Source organism: Bubalus bubalis, chromosome 22 (genome assembly GCF_019923935.1).
Source record: "Bubalus bubalis isolate 160015118507 breed Murrah chromosome 22, NDDB_SH_1, whole genome shotgun sequence".
NCBI classification, from domain to species: domain Eukaryota; kingdom Metazoa; phylum Chordata; class Mammalia; order Artiodactyla; family Bovidae; genus Bubalus; species Bubalus bubalis.
Genome location: NC_059178.1, coordinates 28,915,722 through 28,943,136, shown reverse-complemented (window position 1 = coordinate 28,943,136; position 27,415 = coordinate 28,915,722). Strand labels below are relative to the sequence as shown.

The 27,415-nt window shown below is 39.0% G+C and overlaps 2 protein-coding genes and 1 non-coding gene across 17 annotated transcripts in view; 1 reads left to right on the top strand and 2 right to left on the bottom strand.

The window, feature by feature from the left end:
* Positions 1-1,151: 1,151 nt before the first annotated feature.
* Positions 1,152-22,141, bottom strand: RIOK3 (RIO kinase 3). Of its 3 annotated transcripts, XM_025273491.3 has the most exons (14): positions 21,910-22,141; positions 18,355-18,545; positions 16,119-16,234; positions 15,349-15,494; positions 15,149-15,256; positions 14,853-14,962; positions 13,512-13,655; positions 12,727-12,854; positions 7,864-8,061; positions 6,470-6,629; positions 4,678-4,758; positions 4,504-4,593; positions 3,523-3,630; positions 1,152-2,792 (listed from the first exon to the last, which is right to left on the bottom strand). In XM_025273491.3, exons 3-14 carry the CDS (start codon positions 16,181-16,183, stop codon positions 2,685-2,687), a joined length of 1,446 nt encoding a protein of 481 aa, XP_025129276.3. In that variant the 5' UTR covers positions 16,184-16,234; positions 18,355-18,545; positions 21,910-22,141; the 3' UTR covers positions 1,152-2,684. The 3 variants fall into 3 exon arrangements, with proteins under 3 accessions (XP_025129276.3, XP_006079247.3, XP_045019960.1); XM_006079185.4 differs by lacking the exon at positions 18,355-18,545; XM_045164025.1 differs by lacking the exons at positions 4,504-4,593; positions 4,678-4,758; positions 18,355-18,545.
* TRNAC-GCA lies at positions 5,831-5,902 on the bottom strand. Its single transcript has one exon. It is a non-coding gene; the product is annotated as a tRNA-Cys (tRNA).
* Positions 22,142-22,242: 101 nt separating the features above from the next.
* Positions 22,243-27,415, top strand: part of TMEM241 (transmembrane protein 241) — a 123,513-nt gene continuing 118,340 nt past the window's right edge. For all 13 annotated transcript variants that reach the window (XM_025273115.3, XM_025273114.3, XM_025273118.3 and 10 more), the window contains exons 1-2: positions 22,243-22,387; positions 25,550-25,867. In XM_025273115.3, coding sequence (XP_025128900.2) covers positions 25,796-25,867 — 72 coding nt within the window. In that variant the 5' untranslated portion in view covers positions 22,243-22,387; positions 25,550-25,795. The remainder of the gene's footprint in view (positions 22,388-25,549; positions 25,868-27,415) is intronic.

Here is a 27,415-nt window from a genome sequence, read left to right as displayed (position 1 = left end):
GCTATGTTTGGGAGAAAGTTGGAAAGCCAAAAGTCATGCTGTTTCCAAATGTAACCTTTTTTATTTATGAATGGGGAAATAAATATGAAATCAAAGAATAAAAACAAGAGGCTTTGACAGGAATAAACTGGTATCTCCAACTATAAACTTTGAGAAATTAAATCATTCATAAAATATGTCTTCAAAAATAGAAATATTGAGGTTTGAAAATACAGTCAGATGAGCTTTTCCCTGCAATTTCTAAAGTGTTGGAAACCGATCAGAAGTTTTCAAAACGTGCAGACAACAATCTCTTCTGATGCCCAGCGCCTAAACAAGCAACACTATATAGCCTCTAATGTATCTTAGGGCCTTTGTCTCCTTCATCTTCCTTAGGGCTTTACCATGATCGACACTTCACCATCAGCTGCCTAGTTTCATCTCTTTCTGTCCAAAGATTTTTTAAAAAAAGAGAATATAACATTTACTGAGAGGAAACAATATGGCATAGATGTATGCCCCACTGCATGCAGTGATTTTTGGAATTCAAGGGGGCATTTACTTCAGCACTTCTGGATTTCTGTAATATTTAAATTTAAATAAGCATGCATGTCTTAGTTTTGTAAGCAGGAAAACTGATTTTTTTTTGGCTGCTCTGTAACTTCTGACCGAGAATTCAACCCAGGCAGTGAAAACAAGGAGTCCTAACCACTGCCAGGGAAGTGGATTGGATTGCCAGGGAAGCCCCTGATTTTCTTTTTTTTTTTAATAAAAGGAAACTGGGAAAAAATTACCTTGTTGAAATAAAAATTCTCTACACATATCTTCCTTATTTTGATAATCTATCTCATATTCATACATCCACTTCCATTAAAGTGAGGCAAAAGATCCCTGTTTCCAGATTTTGTTATTTCCCATTTGTATTTGACTATTTAGCCAATCAACATTTTCCACTGTGTGAAAAATTTACTCTCAGCTCTGCATGAGGGGAAAAACCTATTTGTAATGTGAAATAAGTCATTTAAAAGTGAAATCTATAGATGGGAAGTTGGGGGAGGGGGGGAACCGCTTAAAATAGCACTGCTGAATTTAAACAGGATGATTAATGTAACTCAATGCCAGGACCTATGTTAATATATGGAACAGGAAGAACACACACAAAGAACCAATTCTAAAATGATCTCTTCATTTTTAATTTCTTAAAAAGCATGTTCACAGCACACTCCAAGAATGCCACACAGCAGTAGTTCACTGCTACTGTCAAACGGAGTATGTCAGAAAACAAAACAAAACAAAATTTAATGGTTAATGGTTTTTAAAATTAGTTCTTTAAAACTTCTGTAAAGTCAATAATTCCCAGTCATTTAAATATTTGTTTCATAGTGGTAAACATTTCATGAAATGCAATGAGGAGCCCCAAATCACACTTCTCTGAAACACAATTAAAAGTTATACAACAGAAACAAAATAAATATTTTTCTAGAGAGAACGTATTTGGCATTTTAAAATAATCTTGCGTAACTAATGTTCAGATTTTACTTTCTACTATCATACAGAGTTTAGGTCTTCAGTGATTTCAATCTGATTCTAGTAATAGGAGGAACGATGCTGTTGTTCTGAATGAGCTTCAGTCTTAATAGAGTCCATGTATTTCATCTGCATTAAGAAGTGGCGCCCCCCCCCCCAAAAAAAAAGAAGTGGCGCCCCAACAGTACTAAAAATTATTAAAAGCGAGATCAGGCAGTTTAAATTAGTTGGTGATCTGGTACCCAACTTGTTCTGTATGTACTTTTCATCCTTTGAGTATATAATCTTTCTAGGTAGCCTGCTTGCTATATTTCTTTAAAAATCAGTAAGTATACAGCTTGAGTGATGTGTAAACTGAATTTTGTTTCAATGACTTCAATAAAAATGTTAAACATGGTTGAAGATTCTACTCTGTCCTTCCAGATAATTTACATTTTCATTATAAATGCAGAGCGGCTGCAACATGAGTTACATCCTAACCATTTCACCTAAATGTAGAAAAGCTGGAAGTTAAATTTAAAAACTGTGGATAGTTGAGAAGTACTTATTTATCTCTTTCAGAAATTGATGATGCCTTTTCCTTGCATATGAGTGTGGGAAAAGAATTCAAGATGTACCAATAAAAAGCACTTTACTTCTGTCAGCCATTCTCAAACCAAATTTCCATTTATGTCACCTACTAAAGAGAAGAAATTTCCCTTTAGAATCATGGTCACAATCTGGAAAAAGAATTAAGAAGTGCTAATTTTAGGCCATAAAATATTTAAGGAAAGATGCAACACAAAAGAGGGAGGTGAGAAAAGCCAAGTGTGTTGTAATAAATGTCTCCTTTGTAAACACATCTGTCCCTTCCTTCCATATTTGGAAGTGTTAAAAATTCTCATCAAAACATTTTATGCCACAAATCCTGTAAAATCAGGTTGATCTCAGCTAGATAACCTATAGCTGTTAAGAATTATATTACCCTATTCATATCATGAGAGGTAGTGACATTTTATTCTCTCAACGCTGAGCTAAAAATTCCACGCATCTGGTATATGGGTTACAAGGGCAAAAAAGCACAGAAGCACCATTGTACACGCCTCATGTTTTGATATTTCAAGTCACCCATAACTTCATTTGCCATTGGCAGCTGACAATCACCACTGTGTCAACACTGAAAGCAGTGGGCACTACTGCTATTCATCATATAAGACCGGTGGACCTCCATCATCTTTCAAAAATGAAGCAGCTTTCCTTCCATTCTTCTGAACATGATCTTCATTCATTTTCTCCAAAGCTTCTATCTATAAAATACATACATTGAATCCATTGGTCAAAATGCTACTTCACAGAAATCATGCTTGAGACTGAACTGGTATTTTTACTCTCCTAAAACAACATTCCTAATGACACTGGACTTGAATCAGAATTACAGTGTGTGACACAGATCACAGTGTGATACATATGTGTGTGTTTTCACTTGATTATGTTATCAGGATTGATGCTTAGTGTCTTTGTCAAGCTAACCACTGGCATCAGATAGGTCTTATGATATAATCTATACAGCTTTCAGGGAACAAGAAAAAGGAAATCCCAAAGTTGACTCAGCAGCAGCAACATCAAGTAACTGTCCTGAACTAAAGGCTAGATGTACCAACTTCCCGTCACTTCTATTCTGGCCTTAGACTCCAGCATGGCTTGGCCAAACTCAAGTCACAATGGGGCTTTCTGGAACAGATTCTACAATCATTCTCTGCTTTGGTAGGTTGTTGGGAATAATTAGTTGCTGTTTCACATTTCGGTTTTTGTTCAGTTTTGAGAGACCTTCCCTGGAGGAAGGTTTTTTTATGGTTCTGTAGATCCACTGCAATGACTGGGTATTTCCAAGGAAGGATCAAAAACATCTCAAGAAAAGAAAAATCTCTAATTTTGTTTCTGAGGGGATGAGAGGATGAACTCAGCTCTGGGTTTCATTATCTACTCCGTCCAGCTCCCCACTATCAGCGAGGTGAAAAACAGCCTTACAGCACTTACCTCAGCTAAGAAATCAGCTTCATTATCTGCCGAGATGTTTAAGCCTGAAACAGCATTGAAGAGTTCTCGTTCACCAAGGGCTTCCTTTACTCCTCCTTTCTGAAAAAACTAGTAAAGAAATATGAGAAAGTCAGCAGAGATATTAGCAAGGTTCTCTCAGAAACAGGAAACAGTGAACTTGTGAGACACTGGTGAACTCCCTCCATAATTTTTTAGCTACAGATGTTTCCAACTCAAATAAAACTGCGCTCAGGTTCTACTTGCTTACTGTCCTCTCACACATTCGGGCTGTCTTCTGGATTTAGTAATAAGTCTGTCATATTGCACCTTCTATGAGTGGTATATATAAAATTGCTTGGCATTGCTTTAAGTAGACACAAAATAATCACTAAATTTCATGAATTAAACTTTTCCAGTAAACTCAGACATTATTTCCAAAATGAAGTTGTTCTATCATATATAGAAAGAACATTTCTATCTGAATCTGTTGCTGATAATTCATTTCCTTTAGAAAATAGCAAACAGATGTGTCTCAACTCTGTGATGACTGAGTTTTACCTTCCCTTGTCTACTCACTCTGCCTCAGAGAAACAGTGTCCAGACTACACCACTAGGAAGACTCTTTTCTTAGTGTAGTAACAATGGCAGGAAGCATGCAGGGTTGCTATAGTTCTGCTTCCCTTAAAGCTCTGTGCATGGATTACATGTCTACTTGACGGCTTAAATGTTTAGAACCAAAATAAAGCTTACTCTCTCAGAAATTTAATTCATTGGCCCAAATGTGAGGCATGCAATCAAATTCCTGCAAAAAATGAAATCTGGCAAATCAATCTTTGTCTCTTTATCGTGAAAGCAAAGCAAAGAAGAACTAAACCCTTCCTTTAACTTCTAAGAACAGTGTCTTCTTATTGGTCTTAGGAGTCAGAAAAATATTTCAATCTACTACAGCCCACCCATAAAAAAGACAATTTACATTCCCACCTGTGAGACATTCCTACAGTCACGAAACAAGAACTCCAGGCCATGAGGGTGGGTTGGTTCTACAGACTGACTGACATCGATCAACCAGACCTATTTAAATACACAGCACAGTGATTTCTTTACAGTCATTTACATCAAGTCACTAAGTCTGAACATGAACAAAATGCTCCTCACCTTCCCAGCATGCCAGAGCATGTTGTACTCACTGAGGTCGGCGTGTACGAGCGTACATTCGTTATATAACTGCTGCATCAACTGTGAGGAGGCAGGACAGACATTTAGGACATGAGGAACCATTCTAAGTCACCCACACAATGAAAACATCTACACCAACCAATATTTTCCAGAAAGAGCAAAACCAGGGTAAAGAACTTAACTTCTTTTTTGTGCTACAGTCAAGGCTGTGCCTTTTTTTTTTTAACCTCAAGGAAGGATGGGAGAACAATGAAACAGTGGAAGAGATATGACACTCTACTTCCCTGCCCATGTGACAATAGTGCGATCAGGAGGCCAAAGGGCAGACCTGGATTCCCACGCATTTGAGAGAGCTGTGGTCACTCAACCAGGGGACCTAGGCTTACCCTTCATAAAAGGGCAAACATCCCACCGAGAGTTCCAAGGGGAACACACAACTCCAAGATAAAAAGTACTTCCTGCCAGACATGTGAAAAAGAGACAGTCTTCTAAATTAAGTGGTATTATATATTTTATATATATATATAATATTATACATACTATGGAGAAGGAAATGGCAACCCACTCCAGTGTTCTTGCCTGGACAATCTCAGGGATGGGGGAGCCTGGTGGGCTGCCGTCTATGGGGTCACACAGAGTCGGACACGACTGAAGCGACTTAGCAGCAGCATACATACTATATGACTCATGTGATCCCTAGCCTTAGAGAAATCAGCACTAATGTCTGTTTTCCAGCTTTAACAGAATCAAATATGAAGTTCATCACTACTTCATCTCTTCCCCAGCCACCCCATGGCCAAAAGAAACCAGAAAGGTAGGCTTGATTTTCATTGAATGTTTTCCTACTAAAGGCAGAGAAAACTGGACTAACTCTCTAGCCATATTTTAAAAAATTAATTTGTATAACATGTTCATATTCACATCAACTGCTGCATGACATGAGAGCTCCATGCACATACTGTGCTAAAAACATGTTTCTCCGATTCAGTTAAAAAAAAAAGTGAAGTGAAATCACTCAGTCATGTCTGACTCTCTGCAACCCCATGAACTGTAGCCTACCAGGCTCCCCCGTCCATGGGATTTTCCAGGCAAGAGTACTGGAGTGGGTTGCCATTTCCTTCTCCAAAGGATCTTCCCTACCCAGGGATCGAACCTGGGTCTCCTGCAGTGCAGGCAGACACTTTACCATCTGAGCCACCAGGGAAGTCTTAAACAGAGGCATAACAGTATCAGGAGCAGTTTCTTGAGCTAGAAGGATCCCAGACTGAATTTGGTTGCTGTCCCAAAACATAAATAGCTTCCTCAAGACTCCTGACATATGCCTTCTAATGCCTGCAAAGACGGATAAACCATGCCTCACCATCTTCTGATCATTACTTCCTTACACTGAGAGTGAATCTGCTTCCTTCTAAGTTCCCAACACTAATGGTATTTCCTTCACTGTTTCAAGAAGGCATACAAACTAACAAGGCACTGTATCTGGTAAATATAGTAACATCAAATTTTATTTAATGAAGTTTTATGAATAGCTTCTGGCTTCCATGTCACTAACACTGACCCTTCACTTGCTCCACTGGTCCATAATTTTTCTAAAAGAACTCAAAACACACGCATATTGATAGAAAGACCACTCTTCAATATTAACATTCCTTCACAAACTTCAGTTTGTCCTCGTTATAACGCCTTAAAATAGTCCTGTTAGGAATTTTTTTAGTTTGGAGGAAGCATTTTTAAAAATTGGTATCTGAATGCTCTGTACGGCACAACTTACATGAAGAGTTTGATAGTAGGCGTCTTTCATTTCTTCACTGCTGAGCTTTACTTCTTTCAATTTAGGGGCTGGAACTTGATCATGGCCAATAAAAGACATAACTAAAATGTGTTTCTTGAGTAGTACAACTGTTGGACAAGGAATTCCAGCTCTCTGCATCCTATACAGAAAGAAAGGATCAAGAAGGTAAAGATCAGTAGGAGAGAATATTTCATTTATTCAACAAATATCTAACGAGGTCCTGCAATGAGCTGTCACTGTGTTCCACTCTGGGGAATGCTGGAATACAAAGGCAGTATGACACAGCCTCTGTCCTCACAGAGCCTGTGGCCTGGTGAAAAACACAGATGAGTGAGGAGATGACGACAGCACAATGTGGCATGGGCACTGGCAGAGGCGCGGGTAGGCGGCATCGAGGAAGAAGCGGGCAGACAGAACCAGCCAGGCTCAAACTGTGGGGAGGCGTGCTGTGGAAGCTGCTGTGAGATGCAGAGGCATCAGAGTGCACAGTCCGTGTGTGTGTGTGTGTGTGTGTGTGTGTGTAAATCCACACAGTTGGATCTTGAGTGGGAGCAAGGACACGTGGGCTGAGCCCACAGAGAACGGCTGGCTCCACATCACAAAACAGCTTTGAACTTTACACTCAAGACTATGGGAGCTACGGGAAAAGGTTAAGAAAGGCAATGATGAGACCTTAGTAATACAGAAAACAGCCTGCAGGGCAGAAAGGTCTCTTGGGAAATTATCCTAATTAGAAGTCCTACCAAATATAAGACTTGCAAATAATAAATATGGATAATTATGTTTGAAAACAAACAACTTTAGGAAAAGCAAACTAAAATTAAAAGCTTTTAATAGTTCAAATATAGGAAGGTTTGTAAATAAGAAAGATTATTAGTCAATTTCTTGGTTGACAAAACAATTTCCTTGATAAATTCTGCTTAGAGAATTGGGCAACAAGTCTAATAAATTAAAGCAAATGCAATCAGACTGGTAAAACCCTGCCCTGACCAAATTAACAAATATTAGATGGGATAAACCTTGCCTGAAACAAAAAAGGAAATTATTATTTATAATATGCCTAACTGGAAGCTGGAAAAGAGCATTTAGATATATGACAAAATATCTTTAGTAGAAAATGACTTAATTTCCCTCAAACTTTACTGAGGAAAAGAAAAAACAAAATGGATTTTTCACCCTATGAGTATGAATTCAGGTTATATGCATGGAAATGCTTTCTTATGGAAGCCCTCCTTAAATACTAGAATTTCAAGGCCTTTCATGCTTTCTACAAATGAATTTAAAAGAAAACATGGGTGTTTTTGCCAGGCTACTAGACTTAATACAAAGAGGTGATCACCCAAGATGACTTCCAGCACAATGATTTTCTTTACCTTGTAAGATTGTGCATTTCTTTTTCTGCCCACATGCGGATGATCTTACGCGGATTTAGTTTACTGAAGCGATCTTTAAACCTGAAATCATCTTTAATATATTTGTCACGATTCTTAAACTCATTAAGGGTTGTTTTAAATACCTTGATGGCACATTCTGTAGGTATAACTTTACTATCTTCCTTTCCATCCTCCATGCTAAGTGGAAGAAACAAACATTAGTCAGTGTCGGTTGCCAGGTAAAAAACAACTTCAAAATTAAAGATTTTATGACAAGAAAGTAGATCTATCTTCTCTGAGAATGGAAGCCTTGGGGTGTTTTGTTTTTTTAAGCCTCCACGTTTTAGAAGAAAACCTTAGCTTTTAGCTTTTTTAATAAGACACACTTTCAAATAAATTGTCAACGGTTTTCACAACCCATAATATAATCTTCATTTAATGACTATGGAATTAAACTTGAACAATGAGGACCTATACATTTGCCCAAAGTTTATTCAAATTTCCTTAATGATTTTCCTTTTTTTTTTTTTTTTTTTTTTGGTACACTTTAAAATAGGCTGCAGTCTGCCTGGAGTCCATCTCCCTCCCCACAGCCAACCCCACAACACAGACTGTCCACTCTCACTTTCCAAACACACACCAGCAGTCTCCTATTCTTCATCTTCATCACCTGTCAGTCTGACCAAAGTCATCTCTCAACTATCACCACAACTTTTTAACTGATCTGTTTCTTCTCTTGCCTGACTAGAGTTCATTTTCCACACAGCAATCTGAGTAATCCTTTGAAAATGAGACTCGAATCTGAGCTTTGGTTCCCACTGCACTGAAAAAGCAGACTCCTTACCCTGGCTTACAGAGTGTTGCCTGATCCACCCTTTGCTTCTCCAGCCTTCTGGCTCCTCCTCACACACTACACTCCAGGGACACTGCTTTCTTAGTCTCCCAAAGATACCAAGCTTACACCTGTCTGAAGGCATTAGCACTAGCTGTTCTTTAGTCTGAAACGTTCTTCCTTCTGATATGTGATACTGAATCCAGGTGTGTCATTCAAATCCAGGTTTAAATGTCACTTCATCAGAGGTTTCCCAGTCCTACTGATAAAAAGCAGTCACCCAGTCACTATGACATCACCCTGTTTTATCCATTTGCATGGCACTTATCTGACAGTTTTGGGAGGGGATTGGAGGAAGGGGTGAGAAGGAAGTACAGTCTATGAAAGCAGGGACCTCCCTTGTACCAGTCACTGCTATAGCCCCAGTACACAGAAGATGCCTGGAACATGGGAGCTGCATAAATACTCGGTGAATGAACAAACCAGTTTTCAGTGAGACAGAATAGCGACTCTCTCCAAGGAAGAAATGATAATTTAAAGATGTTATAGACATCTCTGGATTTTGAGATAAGTTCTCTGTCATTGAAATAATTTAACCATAGGTAGATGAGGCCCTATCAAAAATACCACTGAGGAGATTCCTCACTTGCAAGGTCTCCAGGATAGAATCTAATTTATAAGATTCATCTTGTCCTTCTCCTACTAAAAAAAGCTTCCATATTTCTCGGTAAATTACACAACCTTCTGCCGAGCTCTTAAGGTTCTCCTTACCAATTTCTGGTTTGCGTACACAATTTTATATCTTATTACCTTTAAATATGTAACTTCTAATTTTCTCACTGTCTAATCCCATTGTCTAAATTTCAATCCGTCCGTTTTCAGCACTCCCTCCTCCACTTTTTTTTTTTAAGAATTAAACTTTACAAATAAAGGTGAAATTTCCTTTGATTACCATCTGTGGTAGTTAAGTTTCATTCCCCATTTCAACTCTTGAGAGACAATCATGATCATGAATAGTACTTTTCTAATCTTTTAAAAAGGATACGTACGTATGTATTAAAAAAAAAAACAACCTATGTATGTTACATTCTGTATAAATTTTACCAGTTCTTACTGTAATGTCCTCCTCTTGGAATATATCATAAGCTCTTTGAGAGTAGAAAACATGTTATACACTTATTTCCTGAAAAAATCTAGCACATGTTACTATTCAAATAACTGTTGATTACTTGGTCAATGTGAGCATGACAGAACCCAGAAGAGCTCTGTAGCAGGCAGGACCTAAAAGGGTCCCCAAGATCCCAGTCCCTGGTGTACACGCCTGTATAAGCCCCTCCCTTGAGTAGATTACACTACAGTAAAAGTGATGGTACAGTCATTGCCAGGATTATCTTCCATCCTTTAAGACTCAGTCTTAGTAGACCCAAGGCAGAGAGTTTCCTGATTATTCTGAGATGCAACCTGCTGTACAAAAGGCTTCATGACTAGAACGTACAGGGGCCTCTAGGAGCTCAGAGCAGTCCCTGGCTGGCAGGCAACCAGAAGGTGGAGACCTCTGTCCTACAGTCACAAGGAACTGAACTGCGCCTAAGGAAGACGACCTCATGCTCCGGTAAGGGACAGAGCCCAGCTGACATGCAAGACTGCAGTCCTGGGAGACCCTGAGCAGAGAACCCAGCTAAGTCGTGCCTGCCTGAACTTCTGATCAACAGGAACCGTAAGATAATACATAGGTGTTGTTTTAAGTTGCTATATCTGTGGTAATCTGTTATGCAGCAGAGGAAACTAACTTACACTTTAAAATATATTTACTCTCAGCTGTTGAAAACCAAATGCTCTCTAGCTTTACTAACTTACAAATGCCAAAGTATAGATTATAATACCAATTCCACCATAAGCAAAGGGAGCCCACTTGTTCTATCAAAGGATCATTAAGTTGAACAGAAAATGGACAAAGAATAAACAAGGAAAATGGCAAGAAAAAGAAACCCAAGTGGCCAATACATGTGAAAAAAAAAAAAATACAACCTAATCATAACTAAATAAATGCATACCAAAACACTAAAGAGGTACTTACCATCTTTTACTCTGAGAAAAAAATATTAAGTTTGATAAGACTAGGCACTGATGAGGATGAGGGAAACAGGTTCACACTGCTTACTGGTGGTGGCATAAACTGGTTAACTGTCTCATTGGGCAATTTGGCAACACCTACTGACATTCAAAATTGTGCAACCTGCAGATCTAACTAGCTCATAGGCAAAAGTGTATTTGCCTCACTTTTAAGAAATAAACAAATTTAAGATTTCTGGCCTTTGGTGTGACACGTAAGAAGAAAAAGTTATAAAGAATTTTTAATGAATAACAGAAATCAAGAAACATTGATTGCTATAACAGCCAGCTCAGCGGGCCAAACAGTGAGCAAAATCTGGTACTCTCCCTTCAGTAAGGCCTTCCACTGTTTAACAGAAATGGGAAAAATGCATGTAGTCTTTGCCCCAGCAATTCCAAATGTTAGGAATTTAGCTTAAGGATTTATTTGCAAAAGTACACCAAAGCTTATGTACAAAGATATTCCTGTATATTCGTAGAGTGGAATGTTCTACTATAAAAATGGTATGATATAAACCAGTAAAATAGAAGGACTTGAGATATATTAATTGAAAAAAAAAAAAAGATGCTGAATGCAGCATATAAACAAAAATAAGAAATACATGCATAAAAACTTCTAGAAGACTAAACACTATTAATAGTGGTAACCTTTAGAGGAAAAACCTGTGGGGCCACAGCTGGTAAGATGAAGGCTACTTTCATTTTAGTCCTTTTTATACTGTTTAATTTTTATTGTGAGGAACTTTTCATTTTAAAATAATTTGTGCCATTAAGTTATGTTTGCCTGATCTCAGGGAACCCTCAGTTGAAATTTGGAAAGAGGGCAACAGAGCTTAGAGTAAAAAAAAAAAAAAGTTTATTAAGATTAATTTATACCAGGTATAATCAAATACGATCTCAATCACCCCAACTAAAATCCTATGAAGGGTCAGTTTTCAAGTAAGTTTAGTAGACTGCTCCAGATCACACTGCTTAAAAAATGTTGAGTCATTTAAACCTAACATTCATTTTTATCCCTTTCATTTTGGAACTTAGTATAATTCAATACATGATTATATGTGTATGTCTCATCTAGAAAGGGACACAAGTTAAATAAGAAAACCAAAGGCAAGTACTTGAGAAGTAATTGTTTGAATCCCTTCAAGTATATAACAAATACCTTCTAAAGCTAAAAATAACTAGAATAATCTGTAATCTATTTTAACATTTTTGTTTATAAACACTGCTAACATAAAGGATTAGCTGAGCTAGTAAGCCTTGCTGAACTAGTAAGACTTCAAAGCTAAGTAACCAGATGACATCATATTCCTGGTTTGCACATTCTCTCTACAGGCTCCACGTTTAAAATGTTTTCTCTTCCTCATGCCATCCTTTACTCAACTAAGATCTTGTAACAAAAGTAAAGTGGGTAGGATCTAAAATGACAAAAAAGCTTTAAAGACATTTCTTTAAGTGTAACTCTCCCAACTTGGTATCAGAGTCCCATAGAGAAAAGTTTTGAATCAAACTCAGGTTCAAATTTTGCTATGCCACTATAGCTGCCTGTGTGATATAGAACAATTACAATAATATGAAAAATAATACGTTCATAGAAAAAAGACTGGAGGAGTCTACACAAAATTATTACTGGTTCTCTCTTGATGGTAGAATTGGGATGACTTTTTTTTTTTTTTGGCCACACGGCGAGGCTTGCAAAATCTCAGTCCCCCAGATCAGGGACTGAACCTAGGCCACAGCAGTGAAAGTATTGAATCCTAACCACTAGACCACTAGGGAACTCCCTTGATTGTGTTTTTCTTTTTATGTCCCTATACTGCTAAGACTTCCTAAAATAAAACTTTAAATTTTGATCTTATGTAAATTCAGAACAAGGGACTAAGCTTTGGTTTATATTACGGTACTGTTTTCTGCTCATTTACCTCCCTCCATATGCATGAAAGACAACAGATTCCTTTCCTGTACTAATACAGCCAGTGATTGTCTCCAACATTCCAGAGTTGACCATTTTATACATAAGTAAACGTGTCTTAGGATCAACTGCTTTTTCCTGCAAAAGATAAAGTGCTGTAAGTGAAAATGACTGGTAATCACAAAACATTTTCTGAACCATTTCTAATATCTAACATTCAAAATATATACTTTTTAAAACTTATTGTTCATTTACTTAGATGTATATATAACAGGCTCTTAAAAGAGGACTGTTAAGATACCATCCATTCCTATAACTCTACTGTCTCTGAAAGTGAATATCTAAAAGAACTACTAAAAATCAGATTCTAGCTTAGTCAAAGTTTTATCTCTAAACTTTAAATAGCTCTCCTGATGTACCTACCATTAGTTTGTTTTTCTAAAAGTTTAAAAATTATTCTCAAGATACTAGACACTAACTTCATTAATGTAAAACATTATAAACTATTATGTTATTATAAATATATCATGACAGAAAACAATTTCTCATATGCAATGAAAGCAACATAGTCCAAATTAATTATGACCACTGAAAGGCTAGTCTTGAGCAACTGATTAATAACCACTACATGAAATCTGAAAGTCAAATGGCAAGGCTACTTGGGTTTTATTCACATCTTTGATTTGAAAAGTCAATCTCATGAAAAAATATCAAACATGAACTTTTGTCTTGTTTTTCCCTCCAAACGTGAAGTTTTCCAATGTGAATCTTTCCATTGAACGTAAGAATACTTACTGCAGTGGAATGCTCCTTTTTCTCATGGAGGCGGGCACTTCGACGTTCTTCTGAGTAGGCATGTCGTTTTAAAGCATTGAAAACATGGTTTGATAGTTTTAAGTCCATTCCAATTCCATCTCCTACCTGAAACCCAGGTGCAAACTGCCAAAATGAAAAAAAAAAATCAGTATCTGAATACTTTAACATGGGACACAGAAAAAGTTTTACTTGGATTAGGTTACCTACTCAATAGACCATGCTATGAAAGCAGAATCCATAGACATTACAGAGGAAAAACCAAAATAACTCACCAGTGAGCTCAACAGAAAGGGAAACAAGGCTTTTTAAAGAAATTTCATCCCAAAGGAAGGGAGGGTTTATTTTATGCATAGAAAACATCCAAACACATCTAAAAACTAAGGTATTTTAGCATATGCTCTGAACTTTGCTTTTATATCAAAGGATATATTATATTTTGAAATCACACCAAGTCTTACCAAAAAAAAAAAAAAAGAACAATTTCACAGTCAATTATTTTTGAAGAGTAGGGTAAAATAGCAAGCTATGCTCACACCATGACAGTTAAGTCTAATATGGAAGCCACTAGCCACATGTGGATATTTACATTTAAATTATTAAAATAAAATTAAAAATTCAGTTCCTCAGTTGTACCAAATTTCAAGTACTCAGCTGTCAAATATGGCTATCCTATTAGACAGCACTGGTACACACAGTGTGTGGTATTATCACAAAAAATTATACTGGACAGAGTTGTTCTAGAGTCAGATCTAGATTATTTCTAGAATTTAATAATATGTTTACTTAACAAGTATTTGTTCTGAAGTCTAAATGTTTTATGTTTACCATGATATTTATGAAGGAGGAAAAAAATGCCATTTCTCTTTTTCTATTTTTCGAAAATCACATTTTGTTTCTGATTTTGCAGGGGTAGGCACAAGATAAAAAATTTAAAAATTATAACAGGGTATACAGTGGGAAGTATTTCCACCACCCATTGTTATCCTTCAGTCACCACTGTTATGTTTCTCAGGTATTTCATGGAAAACTGAGATACTGAAAAATGCTACTTTCATAAGAACAGTTACTTAATTTTAGAATCAATGTAAATCAAACTAGTTTTCTTAATATTGTTGGAGAATTTTATTCTGAGGTACAATATATTCTCATCAGTGGCTGAGTTTCCATGGTTTTGATGTACTGTCTTCTAAAATATCTCTAGAAAGGATGAAGGATATTTTTAGAAACTTAAGATAGTGTATTTAGAATCCTATGTTTTTAACTTATCCTAATAAAACTTTAGGATATTTATGATTCAGAGGAATCCTTTCTGTAACTTACATTTTCCATTCTGGCTGTGTTCTTTCTCCCACATACTACTTCATCGTGTTTGGTGGTGATGTCTTTTCCTTTTCCAATAAAACCCTTTTTGGGAGTAGGAACTGGTTTTGCTAAAGGTGATTAAAACAAGTCAAGTATGTAAAAATAGCAGAGACTAAATTGCTGCATTCATTATTGTCTGAAAAAGATACCTGAATCTAATAGTAAAGCACCAAACGAGAGTCAAAGATAAATATACAATACTTAATCCTCCTGTCTCCCCATTCTATGCCCCCAGAAGGTCAAAGCCCTGATACCTGGTCTGTAGGGGTCATCACGAGTGTCCTGCCAGTCAACCTCATCTTCAGAGCTATCACTGTCTTCGTAAGGATGCACTTTTCGATAATTTTCAAAGGAAATGCAAACTTAAAAGGCAAAAACAGTGGAAGATTTATTTAGGGCCCATTACAGGCATTTCCTACCACCCAATGGGGTTGTCACAATAAGGTCATAGTACCTTTGCTATCTCCATTGAATTTTTTTTCTTCACGCCTAAGCTGGGCATCATATTCTCTGTCAAACTCCATCTGTAGCATCTGAGCCAGCATTAGGTCGCTGGAAGTGTCAATGTTTTCTCCAGTAATAAATGGTCCTTCAGCAACACTATTCAAAATAAGGCAATATAGACTAATATAATGTGCTGGTGTAAACAGATGCTACCAATTATGGATGAGATGTGCCTTTTCAGTGTTAACACTGTACTGAAGCAACAATGGAGGAACTTTACCAAACCCTTCACCCTCTCCTGCCCAGCTGCCCTCTGATCAACAGCAGGCACCTATGAGAGCACCGAACAGGATTAAGGGAGCTTTAAGAAACAGAAAGCTAAAGGGCCTATCATAAGAACCAAGCAGACCCCAAATTCATTTGTTCTGTATTCTGATCAGAGGAGGGATGATGTATATACGGAAAGATAAACTACAAACACTTAGTCAAAACTGTTAATCTATTTGATTATTACTTGTTAATCTATTTGATAACAAAGTTCAACTATTGCAGTAACTGAAACCCAGAGAAACTGAGCGGTTTGCCCAAGATAATACTGAAAACTAGTCACAAAATTGGGACTAAAACCCAAGTATCAGTGAACTCCCAAAATGGTGCTCCTTCTATTGCACTGCTTTTCTAAATCTCTGACTCACTTGTCATGACAATCACTAATCAAATCCTAAGACTTGGCTATGGTCAGTTGCTAGATCAAATAGATTCTTTGTGACTTTTACTTACGTAACTTCAGGAAAAGCGGCAGCTTCTTCTTCTAACTGCAATTCTTTAGCCAACTGCTCACTCATTACATCAGACAAAGAACAAGATATTGTATTTTGAGGGGTAGCCCATGGACACTATTAAAAAAAAAAAAAAAAAAGGCAATTCAAAATAATGAAATTAAAGTGACTTCCAAACTTGGAAATAAGGTATCTTTTGAGAATTAGAGGAGTTAAATAAACTCAAAAGGAATGTTTAGTTTTTTGCAGAAATCATCTTGAAGGTAAAAATAGCTCCTAGCTCAGATCTAATCAAAGACACACCTAGACTATGACAGCCAAGAGCACTTTCCAGCCTGCTTGGTGGGAATGTCCTTATAGTGGAGGGGAGCCCAGGCTACGCCAGCATCACCTGACTAGCCACTGAGTTCATGTGATGCCCCTTGTTCTGATATCATGCTCACCAAGCAACTTATACTTTGCTCACCTTCCACTTATAATTTGGCTTCCTGGGTAGATTCTGTTAGAGGAACAGGCTATACCAACTACCACAATTCAAAGCCCACTTAGAAGTTACACTTCCTTCTAATTTAAGGAGTAAGTCTTCAACAAGTAAATAGTGTACAGCAGCCCCTTTCAAGATAACCTGGGATATGCTAAAACAAAAAAAAAAACTCAGCAGTGACAAACAATGAACCCTATACTTCTGAACTTTAGAAATTGAGAGGTGGATTCTTGAAACAATATTACTAGAGCAAAGCAGTATTCTGTGAGACTCTTCAAGAATAGCTGGCCGGTCAGCCCTCCTCAATGGCATCACCATCTAAGCCCTCCTGCAATGTGTATAAACCGCAGCTTTACTTCACAATTGCTAATTTTTGAGGAGAGAAGCTTCACTGAGCAGCAGCAAATGACTCCATCTGCTAGTCCAGTGATTAAGACCATTAATACTAATAAGAGGTCTAAGTATCTCCTGAACTGGTTCTCTATCCCCTTTCCGAGGTGTCATCCTCCCATCACTGGGTTACTCACTGTAAGAGCCTCCTTAACTGCCTTCTGTTTGCTTCCACTCTCCACACCACAACACAACGGTTTTTCTAAAATGTAGATTTGACTGGCTCAGTTTCCTTATTAAAGTTCTTTTATTGCTTTAATGTTTCCCACTGCCTTCAAGATAAAGTCCAAACATTTCTTAACCACTACCACTCTTCAGAGTCTAATTTAGAATAGCATGTGATGGTAAGTGTTTTAGCCAGAGTCCAGCATAGGGCTTCAGACCTAAAGAGACATTCGAGTTCTTTACTGAATAGGCATCAAAAGGAAACCTGGGGATATGTCAAGGAACTGCCAGGGTGTCCCTAGGCTGGAGAGGTCTGATTTCTTTCTACACCACTAGTAGGTTAAAGTCCTCCTCTCCACCGAGCGGTCAGCCCCTCTGCCCACCCACTTCTCAGGCTTCTAGTCTCTAGCTAGCAGTCAATTAATTCTCCTAAGACATTAAAACATCTGTGGACAATCTCTCAAAGAGAGGTAAATAATGAAAGGCAGTCACTGTGTTATTTTGGAGGCAGAGATTTACCTGCTTCCAAGACAGACTGAATGGGAAAGGGAAACATGCAGAGACTGAGAGCACCAACAAGACACCAGGACTGCTCGGTCCTGTGGACCGCGCTCCTAGGAGCCTGAGGCTCTAGAGCTGGACTGCTCTGTACCCCTGCTGGCCAGCTCAGCTGGGCCACCTCACACTGAGGTGACTTCCTTGGGTGGAGTAAATAAGTAAAGATTTCTGAAAGTCTGCCAACTTCCATACTTTGAAATCACATCTTCAAACCAGTAGCCCAAAATCCCTCCTTAAAATGTTCCAGGCTGTGAGGGACAGCTTCCAGGCATGGTAGCTCTCCACAGGCTCAAGTGGTCACTATCCTGAGGGGGGCTTAGAAAAGGCACTGGGGCCCCTTCTCCAAATGGGCACCATGGGGTGAATGGAGGGGAATCTTCTTTTGTCATATTGCAATTCTTCAGGAAGTCGTCGGCTCCCTCTGTCAAACGTTTAAGGAGATAAGAGTAAAAGGCCCTTGTTCTACTCAAGCAGTCCGACATCATTTCCCACTACTGCTTTCAACAAATTAAACTCACCAGGGCATCAAGATCTGATGGGAAACTCCAACCACTTCCAGTTAGTTATTCTGCTTTAAGTTACATCTACCAAGCCCATCATTAGCTCCCTGACTCCTGTTTGCTGAGGACCCCTGACCTACCCTGTTTTCCTCTCCTGGGAAACTGCAACCACTGAACGCAGCAACGTGGGGTCTTCACAGCTGCCATCCTCCCACACCTGCTGGCTGCAGATGGGAGGGAAATCATTCCCCCTTTCTTCTACTCTTCAAGATGCATCACAAGCTGCCCATCCCGCTTTTTGTTTCTTTTTAAAAGATTTTACTGCACACAACTATAGGGAAAGAATCAACTTAAAAACAAAAAACAAAAAAAACAACAGCAAACACAAAGGAGGTACATAATAACAAAAATTCTGTCCTCAACTTGCAGCCAGTCAAGGGAACCATAACTTACAGGAAAGTTCCTTTTCAGCTCATGCAGCTGGAAGACATAATCTAGGCAAAATATTTAAGTGGGTAATTTTACTACTCAAAACAAGGATTTCTGCAAAATGTGATCTGAGCCTACACAACAACACCAATTTTTTTTTTTCACTTTCAATTTTAGAGTATTTTTACAGTAACCAAAAAAAAAAAAACCACCAAGATTGTAGAGTCGCCAGATTCCCTATACCCAGCATCCCTGTGTAAATACTGTACATGTGTCACAATTAATGAGCTCAATTAATTAAATTGAGCTCATTAATTAAAGCCCATACTTCATTCAGATTTCCTTAGCTTCTCCCTAATGTCTCTATTCTATTCCAGAATACCATCCAAGATACCACATAACATTTAGTCATCATGGACCTTAGGTTCTTCTTGGCTGTGAGTTTCTCAGACTTTCCTTGTTTTTGGTGACCTTAACGGTTCTGAGGAGTACCACTAATCCACTTGTTACAGCTCTTTCCAACAGAGCTACACACTTCCTCACTTTTGCCTACAGTATGTCCATTCTCCCTTCTTGGAATATTCCCTAAAATTCATTGCTCATAACAGCAGCTCGGCATTTTGTAACTGGGGACCCCCAAGTCCCTTTTGGGGTGTCTAAGAGGTCAAAATTATTTTCATAATAGTTCTAAAAAAGTTTCCACTCTCATTCTCTCAAGAGTGTAGAGTCTTCCAGAGTCTGTATCGGATATGATGGCTGCACTCTGGTGGCTACTAGAATGAGTGCCTGTGAACTGTGTCCTCCAAAAACTTCAAAGGTAGTGGGTTTAGAATATGAATGTGAATTTTAACTACTATATATAGGATGGTCCTGCTCTACAGCACAGGGAACTATAGTCGATATCCTGTGATAAACCATAATGGAAAAGAACATAAAACAGAAGCATGTATATGTATAACTGAATCATTTTGCTGTACAGCAGAGCTTAAACACAACACTGTAAATCAACTATACTTGAACAACATTTTTTTAATGTGCATTTTTAAAGATTAACTCAGTTTGTTCTCAGTGTCTACCGTGCTATTACCCATCTGCAATTATGCCTGCTAAAATCTACGTATTTGTAAGGATGGATTTTCTTCATATATTTCAACTGATACATACTGCAACGGACTGAAGAAAAACGAGCTATGAAAATCCAGCTGTCTTCTACAAAGTTACTACATTAAAGAGATTTGCAAAAAACCAAAATACTACTTCACTAACTTTTCATTTTGGAAAACAGCTTTTTTTTTTGGTAAAACATAAAAATATTATTTATATAAACATCATGATTTATATCACTTAATAAAGTTTTTCAATATCTGTTTGAATTTCTGATATGACAAATATCAATCGATATAACCAATATAAACAGAAGTTCTTGGAGTTCTCAATGGTTTTTAAGAGTATAAAGAAGTCCTGATGGAAATGTTTTGAGAATCATTAGCCTTTAACATTCTTTCAATTTTCCAAGGTTTTCCTCAAATCTCCACTTACTCCACACAGGTTTCTATAATCACTTCCATCTTCCAGGAGGTTAGAGAAGGAAATGATACTTGCAGAGTGATACCTGCAGTGTATTTCTATTGTTTCCCCCATGAAAATGCTGTCTTCTCAACAGAACATCAGTAAACCCCAAGATGATCTTTTATTGCAAGATGAAAATGAAGTTTTATAGTTCTGATGATGCACACTTAAATGAAAACATGACAGATGTCAAATATTTTATTATTGAATTAGTTTTGGAAGTGAAGTTTGTTCTGAGCTTAGGTATTCTGAGCAAAGTTTGTCTCATCTGACATTTTTACAAGCTTTACAAGCTTACCTGGAGAAATTTAACATGTATAGTATATATTTATTAGTGTCTTTCTAATGATTTGTTCTTTTACATCTACTGATCTTGACCTTGTAAACAAAGCTTTGACAGGAAAAAAATAAACAATGTAACAGACAGATGTAATCCCATTTGCCAATTAAATATCCTAGATTCTCCTTATGGTTGTATGAGAACTTTTATAAAAATTTCCTTTACAGTACTTAACAGCTCATACTTCCCCCACTTTATGTTAAGACCTGGTATGAAGATCTGATAAGATTAATGAGTGATCCTTTAAATGGAACAAATGTTCTGTTGTGTGAATATGTAAAGAAGTCGGTGAAATGGGTAAAGGTGGTCAAAAGATAGAAACTTCTAGTTAACAAAATAAATAAGGCATGAAATGTACTATACAGAATGATAATTAATCTGTTAATAATGCTGTATTGTATATGTGAAAGTTGCTAACAAAGTAAATCTTAAAAGTTCTCATCACAAGAAACAAAATGTAATCCTGAATGCTAAATAGGCTTACTGTGGGGAGCATTTTGCAATATATACATGTATCATTATGTTGTACATTATGTTGTACACCTTAAATTAATATGTTGGTAAACGTCCATTTTATTTTAAAAAATGAACAATTAGGAAGCTAAAAAAGTTAGATTCCTTCACAACTTTAATTTGAGGAACACAAAAATCTCAATTCTGCTTTCAAGAAAACCCTCCATAAAGTGGCAGAAGAATCTTTTCATCCTTCTAATGAAAGTATCATGAAAAGCAGCAGCCCGAAATCAGAAACCAGATGTTAAATGAGCACTTCAGTTGGCCATTACAGGAAAAAGCATAAACGTTAAAACTCAGACATAAGCATCTTACAGTTTGTAAACACTTGAGTATTAGCCTGGAGGAGAGGAAGTGTGCGCCTGGACTTATCTCCTAAACTTACTACTTCAAAAACAACAAACTGCCCAAGTAGGATGAGCACGCTTGACAAGTTAAGGAAACAGCTTCCTCAACCACCTTTCTGTCTGGGTTTCTGTGAATAATTGGGCTGACTCATTTGGCTGGAGAAAAACAAGTTCGTGCTTGCCTTCCCTCAAACGTCAGCATCTCTAAGCGAGTCCCGCCCAAATACATGCTACGGGGGTTCAGAAACCAAGGTGCAGAACCAGACGGAGACTCCAAACCGGGGTGGCCTTTGGTAGCCTGTGCCCCTTCCCTGCCTCTCTCTCCCCGACACCCGCAGCCCCGCCACCCGTCCTCCTTTTCCCAGGAGGTTCGTATTCAGCCCCAAACTCCCCAAGTCGCCTGGGGAGCCGCTTGGGCGCCTGCCATCCTCTCCCGGTCCTCCGAGAGGACCAGTCAGGAGGCTACGGCAGGTGCGTCAGCCCCGAATGCCACTCACCTTGTTGGGTCCCCAGGCCGCTGCTGGCCCGGGCTCAGGGGATGCCACTCTGACCAGATCCATGTAGGGGAAGAAGTCAGCGACGAGAACAGAGCAGAGAGGTGGCAGGACCGGGAAGCAGCTCCGCCGAGGAGACAAGCGGCGGGGCTGGGACGGCAGGGTGCTGGTGCCGAAGCTCAGATGATAGATGGCGGCGGCAGCGGCCGCGTCCGGAACTAGACCGCTTCTCTTCCGCCTTTTACGCTGGTACGCTCGCTTCCGATTGGCCGCCTACGGAGCTCCGCGTTAGGTCACCTTTCTCCGCTCCAGAGGACCGCACTTCCGGTCGCTGCCCCGGCCGGAGGCTGGTGGTCACTGTCACTCTTTACTAGCAGGGCAGCTGCCGGGTGTGGCTTCCTCTGGTCAGGCTCTACGATGACCCTGAACCACCTCTTTGGCTGCGCGAGAGGGCAGCTGGATCAAGTTAAACGGAATCAGAGTGCGTGGACTGTAAATAAACAAGCAGAACAGACTCTCTGTTCATTCATTATTTCCCGGAGTGGATTCTAAAGTAGGATGAGATGGGAGACAGAAAATGGCAGGTTTAGAGAACGGAGATTGAAGGAAACGGTCGGGTTTTGTTTTTATTACAGTTGTCGGTAGGAGGCGGGGCGAGGAGTGTGAAATTTTGTAAAATGTATTATGTAACATGGAGCAAAAATAGGATTGCGTAATAAACGTTTTGGTTCAGCTTTTCATAATGTGACCGGAAAAATCCGGAATAGGTAAATCTATGAAGACAGAAATCAAACTGGTAGTTGCCAGGGAACAGGGTTGGGAGGAGGCAAACGAGGAGTGATTGGTTAAGGGGTAAAGGGTTTTCTTTTGGGTGATGAAGCGGTTTTGGAACTTGTTATCGTTGATCGTTGGACAGTATTGTGAATCTGTTCAATGCCACTGAATTTTACACTTTGAAATGGTTACACTTTACCTCAGAGAAAGAATGTGTGAACGAACCGTTTAAGTGTTTTAGGGGTAAAGCAGATACTGGCTATTCTCAGATCAGAGGAAACCACAGCGAAACAGTGGTGAGGACGAGGTCGGGAAGCTTAAGGGAGCAGGGTAAAATGCTAGGATGTTAGATGGGTGATCCACGTGGACCTTGAAATTACCCAGCAAGACGGCAGGGCTTGGGGTGGAATGGAAGAGTGTGAGTAGGTGCTGGTCTTCAGAAAATGTGCAGATTGTAACCCAGAAAGGTCGGTAGATGCTCTGCTTGGGAATCTTAGGGACAGGCAGAGATGACAGAGGACAGCCTTATAGCAGGAGTCACGTTTTGGTAGATGCGCTGGACAAAGCAAGGCGTGCCAGCTGGCTCCCCTGTCTTGCACACCAGACAGAAATGAATAGTCTCAGAGGACAACTCAGCCTTTACTTCAGACAGGGAAGAGAGAGGGCAGGCTGTGGGGACAAGGGGCAGTTTCTTTATCCTGAGTTGGAATTCCAGGTTAGAACAGAGTTTGTGAGTTAACAATCTTAATGGTTGTGTCTCAACAGTTAAGGTATATACTTGATGCCATTAACTATGTGCTCCTTAAAAGGGAAGATAGAAATTTACAATATTTACAACTTATATTTACAAATATTATTAATAGGACAAATGTGGTTTACCAACAACAGCATGTTGTTGCATGTTACTTGTTTTTTTTTTGTTTGTTTGTTTAGTCCTATATGATGCTGGGAGGGATTGGGGGCAGGAGGAGAAGGGGATGACAGAGGATGAGATGGCTGGATGGCATCACTGACTTGATGGACGTGAGTCTTAGTGAACTCCAGGAGTTGGTGATGGACAGGGAGGCCTGGCGTGCTGCGATTCATGGGGTCGCAAAGAGTCGGACACGACTGAGCAACTGATCTGATCTGATCTGATATTATTAAATAGTGAGTTCTTGAATGGGGTAATGGGCATTTTGCTGTGAAATGAAATAAGTACAATGTTTAAAAGATTTAGTTTCAGTTTTTACTCCTATCATCTCTGCTGATAAACTAACTGGTGCTCAGCTGAGATGAGCTAGTCTAGAATTTGTACTCCCTAAGCACATGGAGAAGGCAATGGCACCCCACTCCAGCACTCTTGCCTGGAAAATCCCATGGACAGAGAAGCCTGGTAGGCTGCAGTCCATGGGGTCGCTAAGAGTCGGACAGACTGACTTCACTTTCACTTTTCCCCTCCATGCATTGGAGAAGGAAATGGCAACCCACTCCAGTGTTCTTGCCTGGAGAATCCCAGGGACGGGGGAGCCTGGTGGGCTGCTGTCTATGGGGTTGCCCAGAGTCGAACACGACTGAAGCAACTTAGCAGCAGCAGCAGCAAGCACATGGAATCAGCAGATTCTTCAGTCTCTAAAGGGAACAGAATTAAAATTATTTACTCTTTATTATTGAAATTAGTTGTCAATTTTGAAAGTAATTGTTTCAACCAATCAACAAATACTCAATAACTAGTTATAACATTGCTAAAGTCCTGTGGGAGAAGAAGAAAACTATGAGATATAGTTGGAGAGATAACATATTCACATAACAATGTTGAATGACAATACAACACTTCTGTCTCAAAAGAGTGCATGATTAATTGCCACATGACAGCTATAGACAGTGAATGTTTCAGGATTCTTTGCTGGTTGGAGAAATCTGGAAAGGCTGCATGGAGGAGGTGCTACCAAATTAGACAACCAATTTGGAGAGAAGCTATAAAGCTAGTTTAGCTGGAATGAACAGCATACGACTAGCTATAAGGGTAGGAAAGTCTACTACATATTTAGTGATGACAGAATTTTCCTAAGTTTTCTAGACTGGGGTGTTATTGGTTGGTTAGGTTTAATTGGGACACAGTGATTTTTGAACCCTATACAACCCATTGCCATTTTCCTTCTTTCTTTCTTTTTTTGACTGCACTGTGTGACTTATGGGATCTTAGTTCCCCCAACAGGGACTGAACCTGGGCCATTGGCATTGAAAGCCTGGAGTCCAAACCACTGGACTGCTAGGGAATTGCTGGTTGCCATTTTCTAACAACAAATATTTTGTTTTGTCCCCTTTACTGCACAATTATTTTTTAAATTGATATAAAGAGTTGGACATGAATGAACTGAACTGAATGTTCTGACTATAAAAGATAAAGGGAGAATAATTTTTAATAAAATATATATTCTTGATTGCATTCAGATAAGGTATCCCAAGCAGTAGAAAGAAAATAGAATGGTAGTTCCCATTCCCAGGGGCCCAGGGGGAGCAGGGAAGGGTTGGGGGAAGTTGTTCCCTGGGTGTAGAGTTTCAGTTTAGCAGGATGCAAAAGTTCTAGAAATCTGTTGCACAACAATGTGCATATAATTAACACTGCTATACACTTAAAAATGGTTAAAATGGTTAGATAGCAAATTATATGTTGATATTTTTAATACAATAAAAATGTGAATTTTAATATGTAAATATATCTAAGTGGATTTCTTTTCATTTAGTTTGCTCAGGATTCAGTGGGGTAGCTCTGAACATTTTTCTTTCAGTGCTAATAGACTGTTGTGAATTGTTCTGTCAGCTGCTTTTCTCCCTTCTTATACCATTTTCTACCTTTTTACAAGGACTACCCGCTCTTGCTCTACAGGTGGTCACAGCCCTAGAGAACCTTATTCCTCCCTCCACATCCTGGAGAGCTGGCCCCGCCCACCGCGAGCCTGAGAGTTCTTGAGGAGGCGCTGCCCCTTTAAGAGGCGGGCACCGGAGGCGGTCGCTGCGCCGATTGGCGGAGCTCGCAGCCACGTGGCGGTCCTGGCAGCAAGGGCTGTGGCCCGGCTCTGGTGGCGGCAGTGGGGCTTCTGGGGGGTCCCTGGGAAGGGGCGCAAATTAACAGATGTGCATGAAGAAGTGTCTGGTCGGCCTCACGTTTTGTACCTGCTACCTGGCTTCTTACCTCACGAACAAGGTGAGGAGGGGCGGGTGCGGGGTGGTGATGATTGCCCGTGGGGGATCTGAGTCCCCAGATCGTGTGTGGACCAAATACTGCCTCCCGATTTTTATCTGATTTGTTCCTGATGGTGATGGAGAAGAAAACAACTCTGCACGATGCTGTTTTAGAAGTAAGGTTTGTTGGACGGTACTGTCCTCGTTTCTCGTGCTGTAAGACGTCCTTTACATCTACTGGGACACTGGATTTTTGACTGGTGAATTCCCAGAAACCTCATTTTTGGACATGTGGACTACATTTTCGGGAAGGGGAAAGCTGTTGGCCCCTGTTCCCTCTAGGAGGAAGAGTAGGAGAAGAAATCACGCACATTTTGCTCTCTCTTCTAAACATACCCCTGTCCCAGAACCACCAAGGTTCCAGAAGCCTTTAAATAGAAGATATCAGTCCATCTCCATCTCTGCCTCACGCCATTGATTGTTAAACCCATTTTTATTGTGCTCCATCCCAGGCATTTCGAATATATTTAAGAGTTTTTCATGAAATTATTAAAAAATAAAACGTAAACTTAATTTTGTTTGATGTCATAAAACCCTATTGATGAAAAGTCAGAAAAGCAGTGGTACTATGTTTTTGTTTTGTTAGGAGGGAGCCTTGGGTTTGGTACCATGTAGAGAAATGTTAGACCCCTGTGAGCTAGTGTGGGATATCACCCCTTGTCCTGGACTCCGGGGTAGATGCCAAGCCAAAGTGATGATAGGGGGCTCAAGACCACCTTTCCCCACTGTAGAGTCTCTACTATTCTCTTTCCACTCCCCCTTGGGGGAAAAAAAAAAGCAAACCAAAAACCCTCTTTCTCTGGAAAAGAACTACTAGCAAATAGCAATGAATGAGCATTTATTGTCTTCATGAAGGTTGTTCAGGATGATGCAAGACATGGTCCAGATGCTAACATAATCCTTCCCTTGTCTCAATGTTTCAAATAAAATATCAGAGGAAAGTGGAAAGGAACATATTGCCTTAATGTGAGTAAATAGGCTTCAAAAAAGAATGAAGGTCCATCTCTAGGATATATACACCAGAGCACAGGCAGATAACTAACTATACCTGTGATATTTAGGAATTCATACAAAGGGAATTACAGGTTGATAAATCCATGGGGGAAAAAAATAGAAATTTAAACTTGCATAACACCAGTCTATTGTGCTTTTCAGATCATGTGACAAATCAGTGAAGTACTTGGTTAAAGCCATTTAATGGCCTTTAGGCTTTTAAAAAATTCTTAAAGTGTTCCATCATAGAAAAAATAGAAAGATACCCAGAAAGACAAAATATAGTTCTCCTGTTCATAATGTGCTATAAATTTGGTTAAAAGACATAATAGAAATACAAGTTGATCTTAGTTGAATTGGCTTTAAAAAAAAAAAAAAACAAACAAAAAAAAACCTTAAAAAACACACTTAACATGTTAGATACCTGAGCAGAATTAGTTAGAAAAAAAATCCCAAGAATGCAAAACCAAACAAAAGTGGAAGGAAAACAAAGGAAAGAACAAATAGGATGACAAAC

Bases quoted from the DNA above. Each gene is read 5' to 3' on its own strand.
- RIOK3 (XM_006079185.4), bottom strand. From the start codon at position 21,972: ATGGATCTGGTCAGAGTGGCATCCCCTGAGCCCGGGCCAGCAGCGGCC. The intron at 13,656-14,852 runs GTAAGTTACAGA...TCATTTTGGCAG, and splicing joins ACACAGCCAGAATGGAAAAT to TTTGCACCTGGGTTTCAGGT. The intron at 4,594-4,677 runs GTGAGGAGCATT...GTATTTAAATAG, and splicing joins TGCTCTGGCATGCTGGGAAG to GTCTGGTTGATCGATGTCAG.